Below are 19139 nucleotides of genomic sequence, written 5' to 3' on the forward strand. Positions count from 1 at the left end.
TAAAACTTGTTAATTCAAAAGTTAATGAGATGTAATGACTTCTCAGCTCTAGATGTGAAGGCAAACATTAAAGCCTGACAAAAAGACCCTCATGCTAATTAATTTTGCTCTCAAGGACAGTACCCAAATGAACATTTATGCCATCTGCATATATATATATATATATATATATATATATATATATATATATATATATATATATATATATATATATATATATATATATATATATATATATATATATATATATATATATTGTGTGTGTGTGTGTGTGTGTGTACACTTACAAACTTAAAAATATCCACCCTGCCATCATTTCTTTGAAAAAATGCCACCACATCAAATTGAGAAGCCATTGATGACACAGCATGTATGTGATCTCATTGTTACTCTTATGGTAAGATAAGCATGGCTCACAACGGAATGCTGTGCTTCCTTCTTGCCCTCAAGGGTCTCGTCTTCGCCAGGAAGACTCCCCTCCTCGCATTGTTGAGCACCCCTCTGACCTGATTGTGTCCAAGGGGGAACCAGCTACTCTCAACTGCAAGGCAGAGGGCCGCCCAGCCCCTACGGTGGAATGGTACAAGGACGGGGAGCGCGTTGAGACGGATCGCGACAATCCTCGCTCCCATCGCATGCTGCTGCCCAGGGGTTCCCTCTTCTTCCTACGCATCGTCCACGGACGCAGAAGCAAGCCAGACGATGGCAGCTACGTGTGCGTGGCCCGTAACTATCTGGGGGAGGCCGTGAGCCGAAACGCATCTCTCGAAGTGGCACGTAAGTCTAAGATTTCCTCATACCCTCGCGGACATCGTCCGTACTGGTGATGACCTGGCCAACACCACATGACAAAAGTACAATGTGAATTCATCGTCAAGCACACTGAGGATGTGTTGGAGGCTTCATTCCAATGGGTACATTTCACACTAAATTAAGCATAACATTTTGTAGCTTTGCGATACATAGATTTCATCTGTCATAATATGTGCAGAGTCACCTCTTCACTGAACCTACAACCGAGCGTGTGTGTGAATATGTGCTTAGCCGTGTGCACGGCATGCGTGTGCATATGTGTGTGAATATGCTTTCACCCCGCTTGTGAGACCTGTTTGGATGACCTGTTTGAGTAATGTATGGGCAAAGCTGTGAATTGCTTCAGGGGAGGAGAGAGAAAAGAGCCCAGATTTTAACCTAGCAAACTCCCTTTCACTATTTGGATTTGGAAAGATGCATCCTGCTCCCAGCCAGCGCTCTCCCTGTGTGGGAGAGTGGCTTCGGGCTATTCACATTTCCATTATGTGCTAAACTGAGCTGATTTCTTGCCATGAACAAGATGCACTCACGCTCAGACGTGTGCGTACACACAAACACCAAAGATACTTGCTTGCACACATGAACACCCACACTTGTTTCTCCCGCTCTTGAGTTTCTCATCTCCTAGTGAAATGAAAGAGATGGTGGTTGGAAAATTTCACACAAACAGCATTGTCTTGACTGAAAAATGTAATTTAACTGCACTGCCATTGACGGGTGACGAATTCGGCGTGCACAGTCAACAGGGATGGGCTGAAAATCACTGCCACCTTGGAGAGGCTTACTGTAGAATTCAGTGAGATCTATTGTGCATTGAACAAATTAATTGTGTTAGAGAGTCAACCAGCTTTAAAAATAAGTAAAAAACAAACAAAAGAAAAAAATAATGCATCTTGTTTAGTATCAATGCATTATTTCCCATTCACTCATTTCTTCCGAATTTATTCGGGAATCGAAAATGTGACATGGACTGCCATTCACAAATTTGTTCGGGTTTTTGTTTTTGTTGCTGTGCTGATAAGGCGCTGGTCAGACCTCTAACAATCTTTTTCCTGATGAAAGGAGAGAGTCCGAGGTTTTTAACGCCTCATTGAATGTTTACATACTCCTAAATAATCTGTGGGTCCTGGAATTTGAGTGAAAATGACAAAAACCCTGGCACTGGAGTGGACACATTTTTGCACATCTGGCAGTGAATGAGTTAAATAGTTCACCTTCCTTTCTACTTGAAAACCCCTGCCTTTGACTTTTTATGACTATAAGCACTTCAGCCTTAGTGTGCATGTTATAAAATTTGGAGTTAAACATAATAAAATAAGTGTCGTTGTCACATTTCCACATATAGTTTTGTGGTAGTGCCATTTCCTTTTGCTTGGATAAATGCCCCCAAGCCCCGAAAAATCAAAAAAATAAATACCAATAAATACAATAAAAATAGAGGTGATGAAAAAGCACGAGATTTGAATAAAAGGACCCAAAATCCTGAATGTATGTGAATATGCCAACGATGCTTTTTGTACTCAACATTACATCCTATTCATATGGGAAATCTGGGACGGCACTTGAAGAAAATGGATAATCTTCCTAAGAAAGAAACCAAAGAATCAAGATTTTACTCCATTGATCCGCTCGAATAAAAAGAAGGCAACTCTCTATGCACGACGCCTGCTATTTAATGGCGGAGTCATTTTGTGGTGATTTCCTGGTGGCGTTTTATATAATATAAACCTAATCTGCATTTCTCAGCTCAAACAGACATTTGTAATTCAAAAATCGCAACTCACCACCACCATGCTCTACCTTGTCTGCCGAGAGGAGCTTCACTTATTTTGGATGTTCGTTTTAGGTAGCAAGCTGGGGTTTTTCGGGCAATGTAATCAGTGTTGGAAGGAAAGAAGAAAGTTCACATGATGTAAATCATGTTTATATTAACACAGTCCGTGATTACTTAGCATATTCTAATGAATCACGAATGAGGCTTTGGTCATGTGTTCATGAATACATGTTTATTTCTCGCCATCCCAAAAAGTATTTGGTTTATCTTACCAAAAAACATCCTGTGGAAAGAGGAGAAGTGAATAATTTTCTCATGCATGACACTTAAAGGCTTGAGTAGCCACCTCCTCACTCGGCATTCAATTTCAAGTATCTGCTGAATGATGTGGAATTTTAATTTTTTTCATTGTCAACTCTCTTTAGAATGGATATAAGAGTGCCATTGAAGCTCGTCACTTTTGTTGCCGGAATGTGTTCACTTCAGTAACATCCATGCAGTGAAAACAAGATTTGACTGCCATCCACTAATATATCGGTGCCAATTTCTTTTGTATTTTTAGCAAATTTCTTCAAGATGGCGCCGCGAGAATTGCTGCCTTTCAAGCTGCTCCTGTATTTTGTTTTTCTACTTCTTCCATTCACTTTTTCTTCCTTTCATAACTTTGCTGATGAGAAATGTATATTTCTCCACTGCGAGGCTATTATAGGTCAATTCAATCCAATCCAAATTAATTGAAATATGCCATATTTGTCGGTGTTTAAGGTGCACCTGAGTATAAGGTGCACCCCGCAATGAATGGTGTATTTTCAAACTTTTTTTCCATATATAAGGTGCACCAGATTATCAGGTGTACCTTCAACGAATGTAAAAAGTTTTCCACATATAAGATATGAATATATAAATGTTTTCCATAATAAGACACACCACATTATAAGGAGCTACAGGTGAGCCTCCGGTTACGCACGACTTCTACAGGGGGAAATTGAGTCGTGGCTGCTAACAGTAATTGCGAGACCTGTTGTGTGCTCCATATTACTTCACATATAAAGCACACCTACATATAAGACGCAGGGTCATCTTTTGAAGAAAATCAAGGCTTTTGGGTGCGCCTTATACACCAGAAAATACGGTAATTCTCTTTTTTTGTTTTGTTTTGCTTTCTGTCTTTGAGTTAGTTGAACATGCAAGTATTTGGAATGGTTCATCATCCCCACCCAACCTGACCCAGTTTCTGGATAAAGGCCACACATGATGTCCCCAGAACAGAGTTGTTGTCCTTGTGACATCCACCATGTCACACAGATAAGTTATTTTTTTACACAATTAGAGCCTCATCCTTAATGTTTGAATCAACCTTTAAACATGCTGTTTTGATCAACTATATTTACCTGCAATCCATACGCATGGCCAAACAAGGCCAACTACTGTGCCAGCTCCTCTCATCCTTAGTAAACAAGTGTGCAACTTCAGAGTAACATTGCCAAACTGGTCAAGCTTCAGGCCACAAGTTGACTGGCACTAATCATCATCACGGAAGGCTGTTGATGGAATTAGAACAGCTCCTGCAGACTATTACTGAACAGAAAGACGCAAACACGTTTGATGTGTTGAAGGGAGTGGTGGGTGCTTCATTAGCACGAAATTTAACTGCAAGAAGCGAATGTGTTTGATTTAATGTCTCATTAAAACAATCATCAGGTGCCAGAAAGTATTTAGTGCTCTGGCCATTTTCCACATTTTTAACAATGTAAGCATTTATTTACACAAAAATAAAAAGGCACCCACAATCTCAGAATTGCACTGAGCATCCCGGATGGAATAACATTTTTGTTGTTGCATTCCGAGTTTGATGATCAATTTGGACAGGGTGAAAAAGAACAGGATGAGAGAGTAGATGTAGTGACTGGGCAATGAAACCTGCGTCTGCTTTAAGTTGCTACATATTCGCCATTTCAGAGTTCTTGTGCAGGGACAATGATGGTAAGAGCACTCAGCCTCAACTTTTCAAGAGATATGTGCAGACGAGGGAGCACAGGTAAGACCACACCCAGCTCTGCTTCATGCCCCAACACACTCCTAGGAATACTACCCGGCACCATGCCGTTCGCATTGTTCTATATAGGCTCTTTATAATTGCATGTTTATTTTTTTCACTGAAGTAAATAAAAAGGGGAAATAATTCTACTACAAGCATCATCTAAATGATGCCCGAAGGGTTGTCATAAATTACCTTGACCTCTGCTTGTGCGGTGTCTTTCCTGCCGTGTCTTATTCTCTTGCCTCTGCTTCCTTGTCACTGTGTTCTCTTCAGTGTTGAGCATTCCTTTGAGCTGTTCAGCGCTGCAGACTGTGCAGTAAACAACATTAGACTAATTGGCATAATTTGAGGATCATCGCCATGCTTTCCCCAGGCATGAAATGGTGTTTGCTCTCAAAACGCCTCGCATGGATGGAATCATTTTGGCCCACCTCCGTGCAGTATTTGCGCTTTAGACTTGGCATACACAATGGAGGTGGTGGATTCCAAAGAATTTCTGTTTGTTCAAGACTCCAACAGTAAGGCCGGGCTTCAAGGTGGGTTGGAGACTCTGCGGTATGGTCAAAAAATAGATTGTGGTCAATCCATTTGACAATACATTTTGAGCTTTTTGTTGCAATCTTTAAATTTGATAGAGCCTTTAAAGTTGAGAAGAGCTTCAACTGGGAATGACTCTCTGGTGTTTTGGAAGGTGGCAAGTTGCCCCTCATCAGGCATTTCACTCACGCCAGTTGAAATAATCCAAAGTGTAATGCCTTGCCAGTTCTGTGTGTTTCTAGGCAGACTGTCAATTTTTTTCTGTGAGTAGATATGTTGGCCCCATCGCGCCATCTGTTGCCAGTCAGACAGACCTCTTGTGTACTAACAGTATCCACTGTTTATCATCCATCTTCTGAACTCTTTCAATAGCGGCTGTCTTGAATAAAATGTTTTATGCAGCCATGTCATTAAAAAACTCAGACATGATCGATAAAAGGTAATGTTTTTTTATCGGAATGTTTGTTACAGGTGAACATACTCAACAATAATCCCGGAAAATGAAAAATATAATTGTATTCAAGCTTAACAGAGTGCAGCGATGAAGGCCATCTTAATTGTTTCAAATTGATGAAGAAAAATGCTTTTAGGCATTGGTGAGTGCTCAATGGTGGTGCTATTTTCTGTCTATTTTTGTTCAAATGGCCATTGGACATTCACAAAAGCATACTTAACACTCCTATTATACCATCCCCAAGCCCAGTTACCAAAGTGGACAAGTGAAAGACAGCTTATGAGTGAGACACTTGTGACAAAAAAAGAAATAAAAATAAGGACATAAACACGTTCATGAAAACAAAGTGTGAGGTGGTGGGAGTTTTCCACCTTTAATCAATAAAGTTTGATTGCACCTGCCTTGAGAACTGAATTTTTGACCCTAAGGCAGCGCTACAGGAATAGTCATTTCATCACCGAAGCCATTAAGTTTCTTTCTCTGTTGGCTATTAATCTTGTCGGAACATTTCAGTAGATTTGGATGAAAACTGTATTCAATACATTCATTCAAATTCAGGAATTTGACCTGATTGTGGTGCTCAAAGACATGTAAACATGTTGATAGCTTTAACTGTCGAGCAGGCTATTTTTGTATTCAACAAATAAATATGTAAACCAAAAACAAGGTCAACAAATTCGCGTACATCATTTTCTGGAGTCGAATATCCCTCGGGGTCTATTTGACCCCAAGGGCCAAGTGTGTTAGTTATATTTGGGGACATTGGGAGGCTGCAATATTGTGTACATTTGTTGTGTCGTAATGTAACACGGCGTTTTGCTCCCCCAACTTACATCGCTGTAGCCAAGGCAGTCGGGAATGACTCAAATGTCATTTTATTTTCTTTTCTGTCTTTCGGCTCAAGACTGAGTGATAAGGGGCTAGCATCTGGTGATAACTGGACCATGCTTACTCCTTGGAGGCTTGCACATTATGAGGATTGGTAAGTTAGCTAAAGGCTAGCATCTGTTGTTAACTGGACCATGCAAACACCTTTAAGAGCTAAGGTGTACTTTCTTACAGTTGGTTGAGGATGCAAGCATATGCCTGATGTGAAGAAGCACATAAAATGTTTTGTCGCTTGTAGCCTTGTTGCGAGTGTTGTGTAAATTCATTATGCAACACAAAGGGGCAACGATAGCTGTGCATGATCTTCATGTTTCTGCAAACACCAATTTGGCATTGAACTGAAATTTAAAATCCAAGCATAGACTCTGTGGACAGCGCTGGACACAAGTTCAGACCATTTTTGTGTTTGTGAAGGTTTGTTTGATGGCACTTTTCATTTTACGGGACCTGATCGGAGTGTGCAGCTTTTGCAGCATGAGAAGTAGCAGGCTGTCAAACTATGTAATGTACCTGTGACAGAGAGCAATCTCTCAAGCAGCAGATTTTTTTTGTCTCAGCTTAACCATGCCATCCATCTATCCCCAACACAAGAACACGCACACGCATAGCTCCCACAAACATGATAAAAATGAATAGTGTCTGAGTCACCTGTCGCCCGACCTATTCGAGAAAGTCATACATGGGAACAGAGTCCATTAAAAAAAAAATAAGACCATCCTAGAGATGGTCAGCGTCAATGGTAATGGGAGTGAGTGAGAGGTATGTTTGATCTGGGCGTAGCTCGAGAGGAAAGTCACAATTACAAACCTATTTTGCAGACAGAGCCATGGATTTATCAATACAAAGCATAGTTAACCAATTGCACAGAACTCGGTCAGATCACGGATCAATACGTAAGGTAGTCTAGACTAATGGTCGAAACAAAATGTCCCATTTGCCCCCCAGACTCACTCTTTAAATGGGAATTGAGTGTATGGGGGTTGCATACAAATTTCAACAACTCAGACACATTTTTTGTCTATATATCTATCTATCTATCTATCTATCTCTATATATATATATATATATATATATATATATATATACACAGCTGACTATGACAGTATCACATGATGCCATATATTTTCCATTACAGGTTCTAATTAGATGATATAATGTCCTCTACATGGCTACATAGAGAATTTTAGATGAGTTGGCACAGGCTTAAACTACTCCATTACAACAACTCGGTGGGCTTTCATATGATGCCGAAACAGCAGTAAATCATTGCTGCTGTCATTTCGGGAATTGTGTCGCACTCTGTTGCCAAGTGGCTGAATCAAGTCAGGCTTGATGGTGATTTGATATTCTTTTACTTAAAATGTGTTCACTGATTATGCTAAATATGTGAAATACATTTTCAAAATATTAAATGGCATGTTTTTTTGCTGGAGGCAGGACAAAGAAAGAATTCATGTCCAGTACCTTTTGCAGTACTTAAATGGAGAAAAGTAATGCGATATACAATACAAATGGGCAATTTATATTATGCAATGCCAACATTTTTAGGAGCCTAATTGACTCAGATCAGTCTGCCTAAGGAGATGATTGGTAAAAGGGGCATCTGCAGCCAGTCAGAAGGACTCCACAGTGTATTATTCATGTGTCAAGTCCAACAACTAATATTATCTAGGCCAAAGTACTATTTGTAACACTAAGTGTCCCATTCCCGACTTCCGTTTATCCATTCATTCATGCCAAAAGCCTCAGTTTGCCTATAAAAGGTGAACATCCCCCATCCATTGCATCTTTTGATTCATAAGAAGTCGACATCAAACTCACCTCAGTGAGTGGACAAACTATCTGGAAACTTTATTAATTCATGGAATCCACTGAATGCAGCATATTTTTTTCCAAGGCCATACACTAAAGCCCCTGTTTTCTCAAGTGTTTTACCTGGATGTTTCATAAATACATGCCTTATTCAAGACAAGAGTGAACCGCTCTCCGTGTCCTAATGTCCTATGTTGGCTTTTCTACCAGTAAATGTTCAGAGTGCCGCACCTTAACAGCTCTTTCTGCATCTTGGTGTTTGTGGCTGCGCAATGCTAAATTTGTCTTGGCTGTGGTGAACCAACGGGAGGTTGAAAACACTTTATACTTTGTCCGCAATAACATGCCATATAATAGTGCCAGTTACATATTTTAGACCCACATCCCGCACCACCTATCTAAGTCTCAGAGGAAAGTTTGAGTTTAATCAGCTTTTTTTTTTACATTTTCCTGGCTCTCTTTAGATTCTGGGCCAATCACTTGGAAGCAAGCCCTAAAAGACTGTCAGGAAGTGTATTTTACCACTCATGCACTTAAAGAGGGAGCCACATTTAAAGAACATGACATGAGTAGGAAAGCATCCGAACAAATGAGGAACTGAAGAAAATAGAGTCGAAAATGACACACCTCTGCAGTTAAAATAGCTTCCACTCCTTGAATATACTTTCCACAAAATTGCAAAGTATACCATTCTGATTGTTTTAGATTTAGTCTGATGGTTAAATTCCATAATATAAGATTCTCCTTCTACACAAAACATTTAACTTGAGACAAGAGAGATCTCTGAAATGCACGACTACTTTTTCATCGGCAATCTATAATCCTGCCAATGACCTTTTGAATGTCTGTTTGGATCGCTGATGCAGATAAAATAAAATAGCCTAAAGGAGAAAGCTTCGCCATATCGGAGCCATTAACTGTTGTTATTTGTCAATGTTTGAAATTGTATTTGAATTAGTGGCCATTTAATGGGACTGTGTTGAACTCAGTGTATTTTTATTTTATTTTAATTGGCTCAGATTTAGGCCACATCCATTGTTTATTTATTTATTTATCAAGACAGAGAAATAAAAGGATGCTTTACCAAGACAATAAGAGAATGTCACAAGGTAGAAGTCAGCTTGATAACGCCACTGTGTTTTTTGTGTGCAGGGCGATGCCCTCATGTTTTGTGGGTTAGCTTGGTGTCATGCTCCAGTAGTTGATGTGCACTAGTTTATGGCTGCAGATGTTTTCTGCAATGGGGACTGAGGAGTGACCAACCCTGTTGAGCATGTGGAGGAATGGACCGTGTGCTCGAGAACAGATGTTTGCAGCCTCCGTGCGTTTGTCATTCGGGGCTTTAATCTGGTCAGTGAAGGGCATAAAAGGCACTGTGCGGGGCTATTACATGCATGGGGACCCCGGCTGTCCGCCTACTTCAGAAACCTCCCAAATATTAAATGTACCGCCAAGCAGACACCCGACCCAGGGAAATCAATACACGTGCAAAGCAAACTGCACTACTTTGTAATTGGCTCAGATTTAGGCCACATGTATTGTCAAACCTGTGGAGATTATGCTTGATGGTTAAATCTGTGGAGATTATGCAGCATGGGGATATTATGCCTCCATTTTCTCTGATTGCTTTCTTTGTATTTTTCCCCTGCATGTGAACGTCCCATTCACTTCACCCTTGGTTTCCCCCCCTAATGGTGCACCTTGTTCTCTTTTCACTTTAGTCTCAATTCCCATCTGTTGTTGTGCATCCAAGCCCCTTCCAACTCTGCTACCATTTTCTTCTTTTCACGCCCCCCCTCCTTGTACTACCCCCTCTGTCTTTCCACCTCTTCTCCTCAGGGCCTCTGGCTGTCTCCCCACAAGTGATGTTCTCCTGGCCAGATGATGCATACATATCTCTTGTGTCTTCTTGACGCTAACTCACGTCGACATTTGCACAGCATTGTGGGATTCTGCTCTCGGTCATATTTTGTGTAATGATGAAAATGATGATGGTGATGAGGAAGTTGGGGAAGGCAGGGGGGGGGGGGTATTTTTTGCCCTTGTCTTTCCTTCAATATCAGCCGATGCAATAAGTGGAGGAGGAAGATAATGAGTGTTTGTGGAATGGTTAAGCGTTTAGTCCATATGCTGTCATTCTGAGGCCAGTTATATACATACTGTATGTACTGTATACACATGCTTGTCAGGCAGCATACAACAAAAGAAAAAAAACATTTGGCTCAGTGATGATTTAGATTTGCCAGTCACAAGAAAAGGTTCCTTTCACTGGATTTGCCTAACAGTCTACAATATGTTAGTAACACCATGTGACAGGGAAGGAAAATTATCACATGTATTTTTCCTTGTAAATGTGCAAACAAGGGGAAATTTGTTCCCAGTAAAAATAGAGTGAGAAAAAAAAACACATTCAGGGATAGACGCAGGGGCTATGATTATTTGACTAACACTGGAGAGGGGGCATGAGTGGGGTTATGCCTGCCTTCTTGCCCTCCAGCAGTGTCTCCTCGACGTGTGTGTGCGGGTGCAGTTAGAATGCGGGTGCGAGTGTGCATAATTCAAGCATTTCTCAGTATGCAAAGCTGTGGATATGGCACCTATGGAAGATTTTTTTTCTTCTTCTTCCCACACAGACTTCGCTACACCCTAATTAATCTGCTTAAACCTGCAATGCCTGTTTCCAGCACTCTTACACATCAGAAAAGCTAAGCAGCATTGAATCCAACTAGGATTTTCTCCATGGATGCCGCCAGTGGAAAATCACCCAAGCCTCACAGCTGACAGCTTTCTGTCAGAGCGTGCAGAGGCGCACATAAAGTAGAAACGGGCGTAGACCTCATCATTTCCCAGGATAGATGTTGGAGGAGAAGACAGTTGTGACAAGGGTCATAAAGCCCCTGAAACAATCAGGTTGCAAGGTTTATATTGCCTAAGTGCATCCAATGTCCACTGGGGAGCAAACACTTTGGTAGCCAGTGGTTGAAACAATTTATGGTCATCCATGTTCCTTGGTCTTGCCTTGGGCAATGACTGCGATCTGGTTCTCACACAAGTGTCATGGGTTACGGCCACGTTATGTCACTTTCACTCTCAGAGCTGGAATTGTTGTAAACAAGTCTACTGGGAACTTCTAATGGAGAGAATCCTAAACTCAGCAATCATTTTGTGGTTGCTCTTGTGGAGAGCACGTGAAAGTGTATCTTGAATTCTTGAAGCCTTATCAGCAAACCCACACATGGCTTTTCACCATCTTACACATTTACAAGTCTTAGAAAATGTTTTGATTGAAACCTATTTTCTTAATTCTCACATGAACACAGATAATAATGAATACAAGTTATGAAAACAAGATGTATGTTTGCATTGTCACACACTCTTAGCTGTACGTCTGTGTAAGCTCTCAGTCGTACAGGAGTGGTCCATCGATGAGAAGGTTTCTTCAGCCGTCATCTGTACAAAAGTGAAGGTTTCGGACGCTTCGCCTCCTATCCAAGAGACTTCGTCAGCGAACTAAAGTCTGACTGGTCGTATCGGCCCCATTTATATATCCCTAATGTCCAGACCAGACAGATCAGTGGGGCCACAGGGGGGGGTCCCGCGCCCCCCCAACCTGAGAGTAGGGACCTATCATAGCTGTGTCCGGCACCACTAGGTCTGGACATTAGGGATATATAAATGGGGCCGATACGACCAGTCAGACTTTAGTTCGCTGACGAAGTCTCTTGGATAGGAGGCGAAACGTCCGAAACCTTCACTTTTGTACAGATGACGGCTGAAGAAACTCTTAGCTGTGTGTAAAAGATCAACATTTATTTAAATGAAACTACACTTGATGGTGGAATATTAAATGTTAGTTTTAAGGAAAGCTTGATAATTAGTTTCTATGTATCTGTCTGCTCTTCAGAGTATAAGGGGCACATTTAGTGAATACCCTATTTTAAAACTGTTTTCATGTATACGGTGTAGTACATTGTAAGGCACAACTGTGGTTGTGTTTGTATTATGCTTCCACTGAGATGGAGCTACACTAGAGGGAAAACAATACACAACAATTCAATACAGCTTAATGCATATGCCGCTATCACAACTGCTGCAGCTAGCACAAAACACGTCACAGAACATTAGAATGCCATGTCCAAGAAATCTGAAAATGTATCCAAATATAAGGCACATTGTATTATAAAGCACACTGTTGGCTTTTGAGAAAATTCAATGCTTTTAGGTGTGCCATATTCAAAATACAGTAATTCAAATCATTTTTGTCATCCCACCTGTCTGTATTCTTATTTCTTATTTCTGAGGCCGCCCAATTTTTGTATCACAAAAATTGTGGAATGAAATCCTCTAGGAGACTTTTTTTCGAATATACTAGTGATGGCTTAATCTAGGTAAGTGTATTTTTCTCCCCCATTAAAATTCAATATCAATAAAGCTCAACAGCCATTTTCATGATAGGCGGACAGCAACGTCTCAGTTTGCTGAATGTTTCATTCCTCTCTTTGCTTACTGAAGATGACAACGCATCAATACGCACAACACACCCAATTCACAGCCGATAATTGAATTTATGTGACATGTATTTAAAACACATGCTCACCAAAGAGCTGGATTATGTGACACCAACAAGTATTAATCTTTACAAAAAATATTTCAGTCTGCACATTTATGCTAGGTTGCTGGCCTCAGACATCCAGCTCCTGTAATGACTCAGCCACAAATTCAGCCACATTCACTCACACCGAATGAATTTCAACATCAAATGTGAATATTCTTTTCATCTTGTTTTGCATATTTGACTGATTTATTGATGTTTGCATCAAGTATTTATTGCTTTTTTTTATGACAAGATTTTATTACTTAAACTCTCAGTGTGATACACCCCACCCGCCCAAAAAGAGAGAAATTATGTGTATTTGAATAGGTAGATGACATATCAGTCAATGCTAGGGGATGTAGTTCAACTGAAAAAAATAATGGTTCTCGGTCATCGAAGAAGTCCAATATGGCGCCCGAGTAGGCAAGTCCTCCCAGCCTTGCTTTTTTTGTTGTTTTTGTGTTTATATTGTGTCACTTTGTGTTGTTGTGTATCGCGTGGAACGGATATGGATTGTTCTTCAGCATTTTTGGGCACAACATTCATCAAGGAGGAGACTCTGCTGAGCGGTTGCGCCTTTTCGGCAGCACAAGTATGCCAGCACAATTTTTGATTGTCAGTGCCATTTAAATTTCATCGCTGGACAGCTTTGGGATGATAGTGCTTTTTCACGCCTGAAATGAGCAGCATTTTCACAGTTCCGCTTTATTCAGTGGAAAGATCGGTGCTGTTGGACAGTCTGCGGCTGGATGGATGCTTGGCTTGAAGTGAAATGATAATAAAGGAGTATCAGCGCAGAGCGCCCATGCATATGTGTAACTATCACAGTTTGGAATTGAAGCAGATTTACGTGGGATGGCAGATTTGAGACAATCTCTTTAGTTAATGGATGCTGCAGCTTCATGTTTGCTTTCAACATTTAGCTTGTAGCAGACGTACACATTTTACCATGACATCTCTGATCCACTGGTGAAAAGAACGCTTTGATCCTCTCTTTTATCTAGAGCTGCTTCATAGACCAAAGAGGGTGCAGAAAGTGCTAAAGATTGAATGACTGTCTCTTTGTGTTGTCATATTATTATTTTTGTTCTTTTGACTTCAAGATGGCGCCGCGAGAGTGTCTGCCTTTCCTGCAACTCCTGTATTTTTTTTCTCCTTCTTCCTTTACTTTCCTCTTCCTTCTATAATTTTGCTGCTGTGAAATGTAAATTTCTCCACTGTAAAACTAATAATGAATAATCCAATTCAATCATTGTTATTTCATGAACTGATCATTTTTAGAAGGTGTTGCTCATCAATTTTCCACGATGTGCTGTGAAGTATGGGATATAATTCGAAACATGTATGGTTCTTATAGTTTGGAAGAACATAACACAAGCGAAGTAAAAAGTGAAAACGACGGACACAACTTTTTCCACGAATGCTTGCAATCGCGCACAAACATCTGTGTGCTCCCTAATTTGCAGTAAAAAGACGGACAATCACTATGATGAAATCTTAATCAGTCTCAGAAAGACACATGCTTGCTCAAAATAATTCCAAAGTACTATTTTCCCCTTTTCTTTGTTCAATTAATCTGTGATTGCAGGCGAGTGTTTGTGCAAACTCCATCTGCGGCACCACTGAAGTAGGCTGAGTTTGCTTGACTGTGTTTTCCCTCACTTAAACTCTTGCCAAACAAATGATGAGTGTCTAATTGCTTGCTTGCTGCCTTCCTCTCCATAACTTTTCTTGCTGTCAGTCTTTGGTTTGCAATCGTGGCAAGTGAATTTTATGATGACGTTAAATGCTTTCAGAGTTGTTCATGTTTGGTGAGGCCCAGACTGCTATTGAGATTTGATACTAAAATGTCAAGCCAAAATAGATTATCTTTGAAACTTTGAAATCATTGAAACATTTGTTTTCAAAGCTCATGTTTATTCTTCAGTCAATAACCTGTGAGATACTGATGGACAGAGAGACTAAATTGTTCACACCCGTTCAGTAATGACAGTAGACAAACTGTTACACGTCAACATGTGCAATACGTTTGTGAAAAAATAATGGATTAGGGCGATAGGTAGACAAACAGCTATGCCGATTGTCTGAGGACAGACGGCAATTAGTAGCGGCGGTAGTTCATTTGTGCGTAATCACCGGGGGCTCTTTGTGTATCCTTCTCCCCCATATACAGTAGTAGAGTAGAGTTGAAGAAAATAAATGTAGAACACAGATCAGAAGAATATAATTTCTGAAAATGTGAAATAATATGTATTTATTTATTTATTTATTTATTTATTTATTTATTCATTTTATTTATTTTTAACATTTTTCTCACAAGTAGGCAAGGACGGACAGCACGTCCCTGTCGCCATCTTCTTGGCCTCCACTTGCAGTTAATGTCCACCACCCATTACAACACTTCTGCGTTCATTCACTTGGGCTATTAGCAGCTCTTAAATGAAAAAACATGATCAGAATTCAATATGAACTTGGTAGTATCAGATTTAGTGACACTTAATTAATCCTAATGGCATCTGAGCCAAGCCAGCCAAACAAATATCCAAACCATAAATTACGATTCACTGTTCCATACCACTCAAGGCCACAAAGCACTCCCCAGAGGCACTTTAACTGCTGTATTAATGTATGGGAGTGTACCATACGCAGTATTATACACTGTATGTGTGCTCAAATATACACAGCTGCCATGACTTAAAACACAGTACCCTCACCACCTAAGAATAAAAATAAAAATAAAAATGCATGCGAGCATGCATACGGTATTTGCTATTCACACCATTTTTAAATAACATGCTTTTCTCTGCAAGGGTTTTCTTCAGGTTCTCCGTTTTCCTCCCACATTCCCAAAAAGTTTTCAATGACGTGTATTTTCTTTTTTTCAAGTAAGGATAGCTATGTGGGTGCTTATATGTGCATTCGGCATCTGCTGCAGCTTTCTTATCACCTCCTCGCACACCCTCTTACCTTGAAGCCTGATCCTTTCCTCTTCTTCATGTCTCGTCATCAAAGTCAGTTCCCGCCTTATTTGGGGCTTACCTCCCCCACCGCCTGGATATACTCACCCCAGCCCCTTGCCCTTTCTACCTGTTCTGGCTTTCAATGAAAGGCCAGCATGTACCACCCTGCTGTCCAAGCAGATCTTGCTATCATATCATCACTGTGAGGAAAATTAATGTTGCCTGGTTGATTTACGTCGAGGTTGTGTGGGAATCAGAATCACTGATAAGTACTGAAAAAGATGACAATCTGCTTGAAGTTGTTACATCTGGAAGGTTTGAACCAAAGTGGAAAGTTTTAACCAAGCCAAGCAGAGTTCAAACACGACATAAAGAAGTAAATAAAATATTTCAATAACACAATGGCACAGGCCATACAGACACACCCTTTGGTGATTTCTTCGGGACGGGATTTACCTGTCGAATTATGTCATCTAAATGTCTGGAAGTCCAGTATGCGACCTTTAAAATAAGCAATCATCAGGTATGTGCATGCCACAGAGAGCCCAACAAAGCGTGACAGACAGTAGCTGCATCTGTGTGCACAATCACGCTGCAGCTGCAGCTGCAGCTTCCCACAAACAGATAATTATATGTGAAACAGTACCCGCGCCAGCGTCTGGTATGATGTTCACAATATGGTGAGACAGTTACAATTGCTGAGAATTGAGTCTCAGGTATTAACATTTACACCTTTGTCCCGATTGCTTCTACTATTTCCTTTCAAAGCTCTGATATGATCTTGGACTCAAGAAATTTGCGGGTAGCATTTACCCTTCTCCCAACTCAATATCAGCTCTGTTTACACAAACTGGTGACATGGGAAAAATGTCAGGATGAAGCCGACGTTGAGGGGTATTGTGAACTACCGCCATAGCTCGCTTCGATCTGATATCCACATCCTATCATGTAATTAACTTGTAATTCGCGCTCATACATGATTTTGCCCCTCGCTCATGTCTTTCTTGTATTTTTCCTTCCACACATCACATAGAATTATGCGGGGTTCTGGTGCCTATCCCAGCCATTTTCGGGCACTAGGCAGGGCACACCCTGAATTGATTGCCAGCCAATCGCAGGGCACACAGAGACAAACAACCATCCACACTCATAGCATCCGTACTAGGGACAATTTAGAGTGTTCAATCAGCCTACCATGCATGATTTTGGAATGTGGGAGGAAACCGGAGGACCTGGAGAAAATCCACGCAGGCCTGGGGAGAACATGCAAGCTTGACACAGGGAGGCCGGACCGGGACTTGAACTCACGACCTCTGCACTGTGAAGCCGTACTGTGGTAACCACTCGACTACCGGGCCGCCCACATAGAATCAATGTGTTGCAATAGTGTTGACAATTTTCAGTCACTTTTACCCAAGACAGTACATTTTCGGCATTTCTAATTAACAGGGCTTAGTAGAAAAGGTAAAATGAAAAATGTCTCGTGCTCTTTTAGAAGTAATTGTGCATGTGCCATTTTCTGTGTCAGGCGAGGTTATCATATCTCAGCGTGAAACAATTTTCTGCTGAATTTGATTTAAAAAAAACATCAGGTCAGGGATTTACTTGTGTGTATGTTGAATGTGTGTGTGTATGTGTAAACCAAACAAATCAATGAATTAATTGCAAAAAATAGTTATAGATCGTATGGGACGACATCTGTCTGAGCAATGTGTGTGTCCCTCTCTCATTGCCTGATTGAACCCCCACCCCCTTGTCACCACAGGGAACGGCAACATTAATAACTGTAAGTGGATAATGCCTGAGCTGGAATTCCGATCAAGGTTTAATAAGAGCGTGATTCAGTTGGCCGCTGGAGGCAGGAGGCACTTTGTATGTGCGTGTACGTCTGTGTCGGTGTGCATGCCTTATATATTGCGGCTGAACCCTTGTGATATTTACTGACATTTTGACTCAATTACAAAACCAGACCGACAACATAATGCGCCCTTGATAATATAATTTGCAAGATAAGGTAGCCATATTCTATTTGGTTTCAAACCACAAAAGCTTTGGACTCTTGCCAGGTTAACAATGCACAGACTGATGTTTTTGTCTTCGCTTGATCTCGTGCGTCGACACGCCGGATTCATGTTTGCAGTTGTTAATTGTACGTCATTGTGACACCGTTGATGGCAGATACTGCATGTTATCGCTCTGTGCATGAGCGCAGTCTCCACTGATGTATGAACCAGGCATGCAAGGGTGAGTTAGAGCATCACATGGATTCACTATGTGCATGACTTACCAAGTCATTGCTAATAGAGAGACTGGTGTACTCGAATAATATTGCACGTTAGCAGCAAGTTGAACATGAAACTAATAACGGATGCCATTTCAATATAAAACTATTAGTCTTGTGTGCTTTGCTGAGAGACGGAATCGTTTCACATGCTATCTGTTCATTGCCATTAGCTCCAAAGGATGCAAGAGCCAACCTGACCATGGCATCTAAATCTTCTTACCCGGAAGAGGACTAATGCGTGCTAAGTATAGAGTACATCTAACAAACAGATCCATTTTTATATGCTTATTACAAAAATGATCGTATTGACAACGATCTACTTTGGTTTGTCTCCTGAAACTCTTTGGAATCCCCTTCTCTCCTCCTTACGTCCCTCTCTCCTCCTCAATCCTTCTAAGCAGATGGCATCCCTCAAACAGAGCAGTAACACCAGATGTGCAGTTTCAGTGTCAACTCAGGGACCAGCTGGGCCGAGTGCGCCAGCGCTTCTTTTAATGAAAATGGCTTCACTGTTACTGTGTGCGTGCGTGTATGTGTGTGTATGTGTCCAAGTGTTTGGGTTTGTGTGTGTGTGCATATGGTGGGTTTGTGTCTGTGTGTGTTGTTTCAAATGGTTCAGTGGCATGTGACTGTGGGTGGAGGTTTGGAGAGTGAGCCACAGCCAGTTGCGCTGGAGCTCTACTCAGCCATGCGCTTCCCAACAGCACAGGCACTGCGCCTGAAACCATCCAACTCGGATTCACAATCAACTCCATCTCCACACCACATCCGCATAACATATTTAGCAAGAATGGGACCATTGGACTCATTACTAATGAATGTGCTTCTGATAGAGTTAAACAGTTCAAAGTGTACAATATACCGTGTGTTCCGCACTATAAGGAACACTGAAAAACATTAAATTTTCTCCAAAGCAGACAGTACAACTACTTTGACTTTTGACTTTGACTTAAAGTTATTTTCTATTTAACTTCACCATTTT

General features: G+C 40.9%; 1 protein-coding gene across 1 annotated transcript in view; it reads left to right on the forward strand.

Moving 5' to 3' along the window:
- Positions 1–19139, forward strand: part of LOC148886295 (roundabout homolog 2-like) — a 68201-nt gene that overhangs the window by 2671 nt on the left and 46391 nt on the right. Inside the window, exon 2 of the mRNA XM_089017029.1 lies at positions 451–777. Coding sequence (XP_088873155.1) covers positions 451–777 — 327 coding nt within the window. The remainder of the gene's footprint in view (positions 1–450; positions 778–19139) is intronic.

The sequence above is a fragment of the Hippocampus bargibanti genome, linkage group LG16 (genome assembly GCF_051943395.1).
Source record: "Hippocampus bargibanti isolate YZ-2025 linkage group LG16, ASM5194339v1, whole genome shotgun sequence".
Classification (NCBI taxonomy): Eukaryota; Metazoa; Chordata; class Actinopteri; order Syngnathiformes; family Syngnathidae; genus Hippocampus; species Hippocampus bargibanti.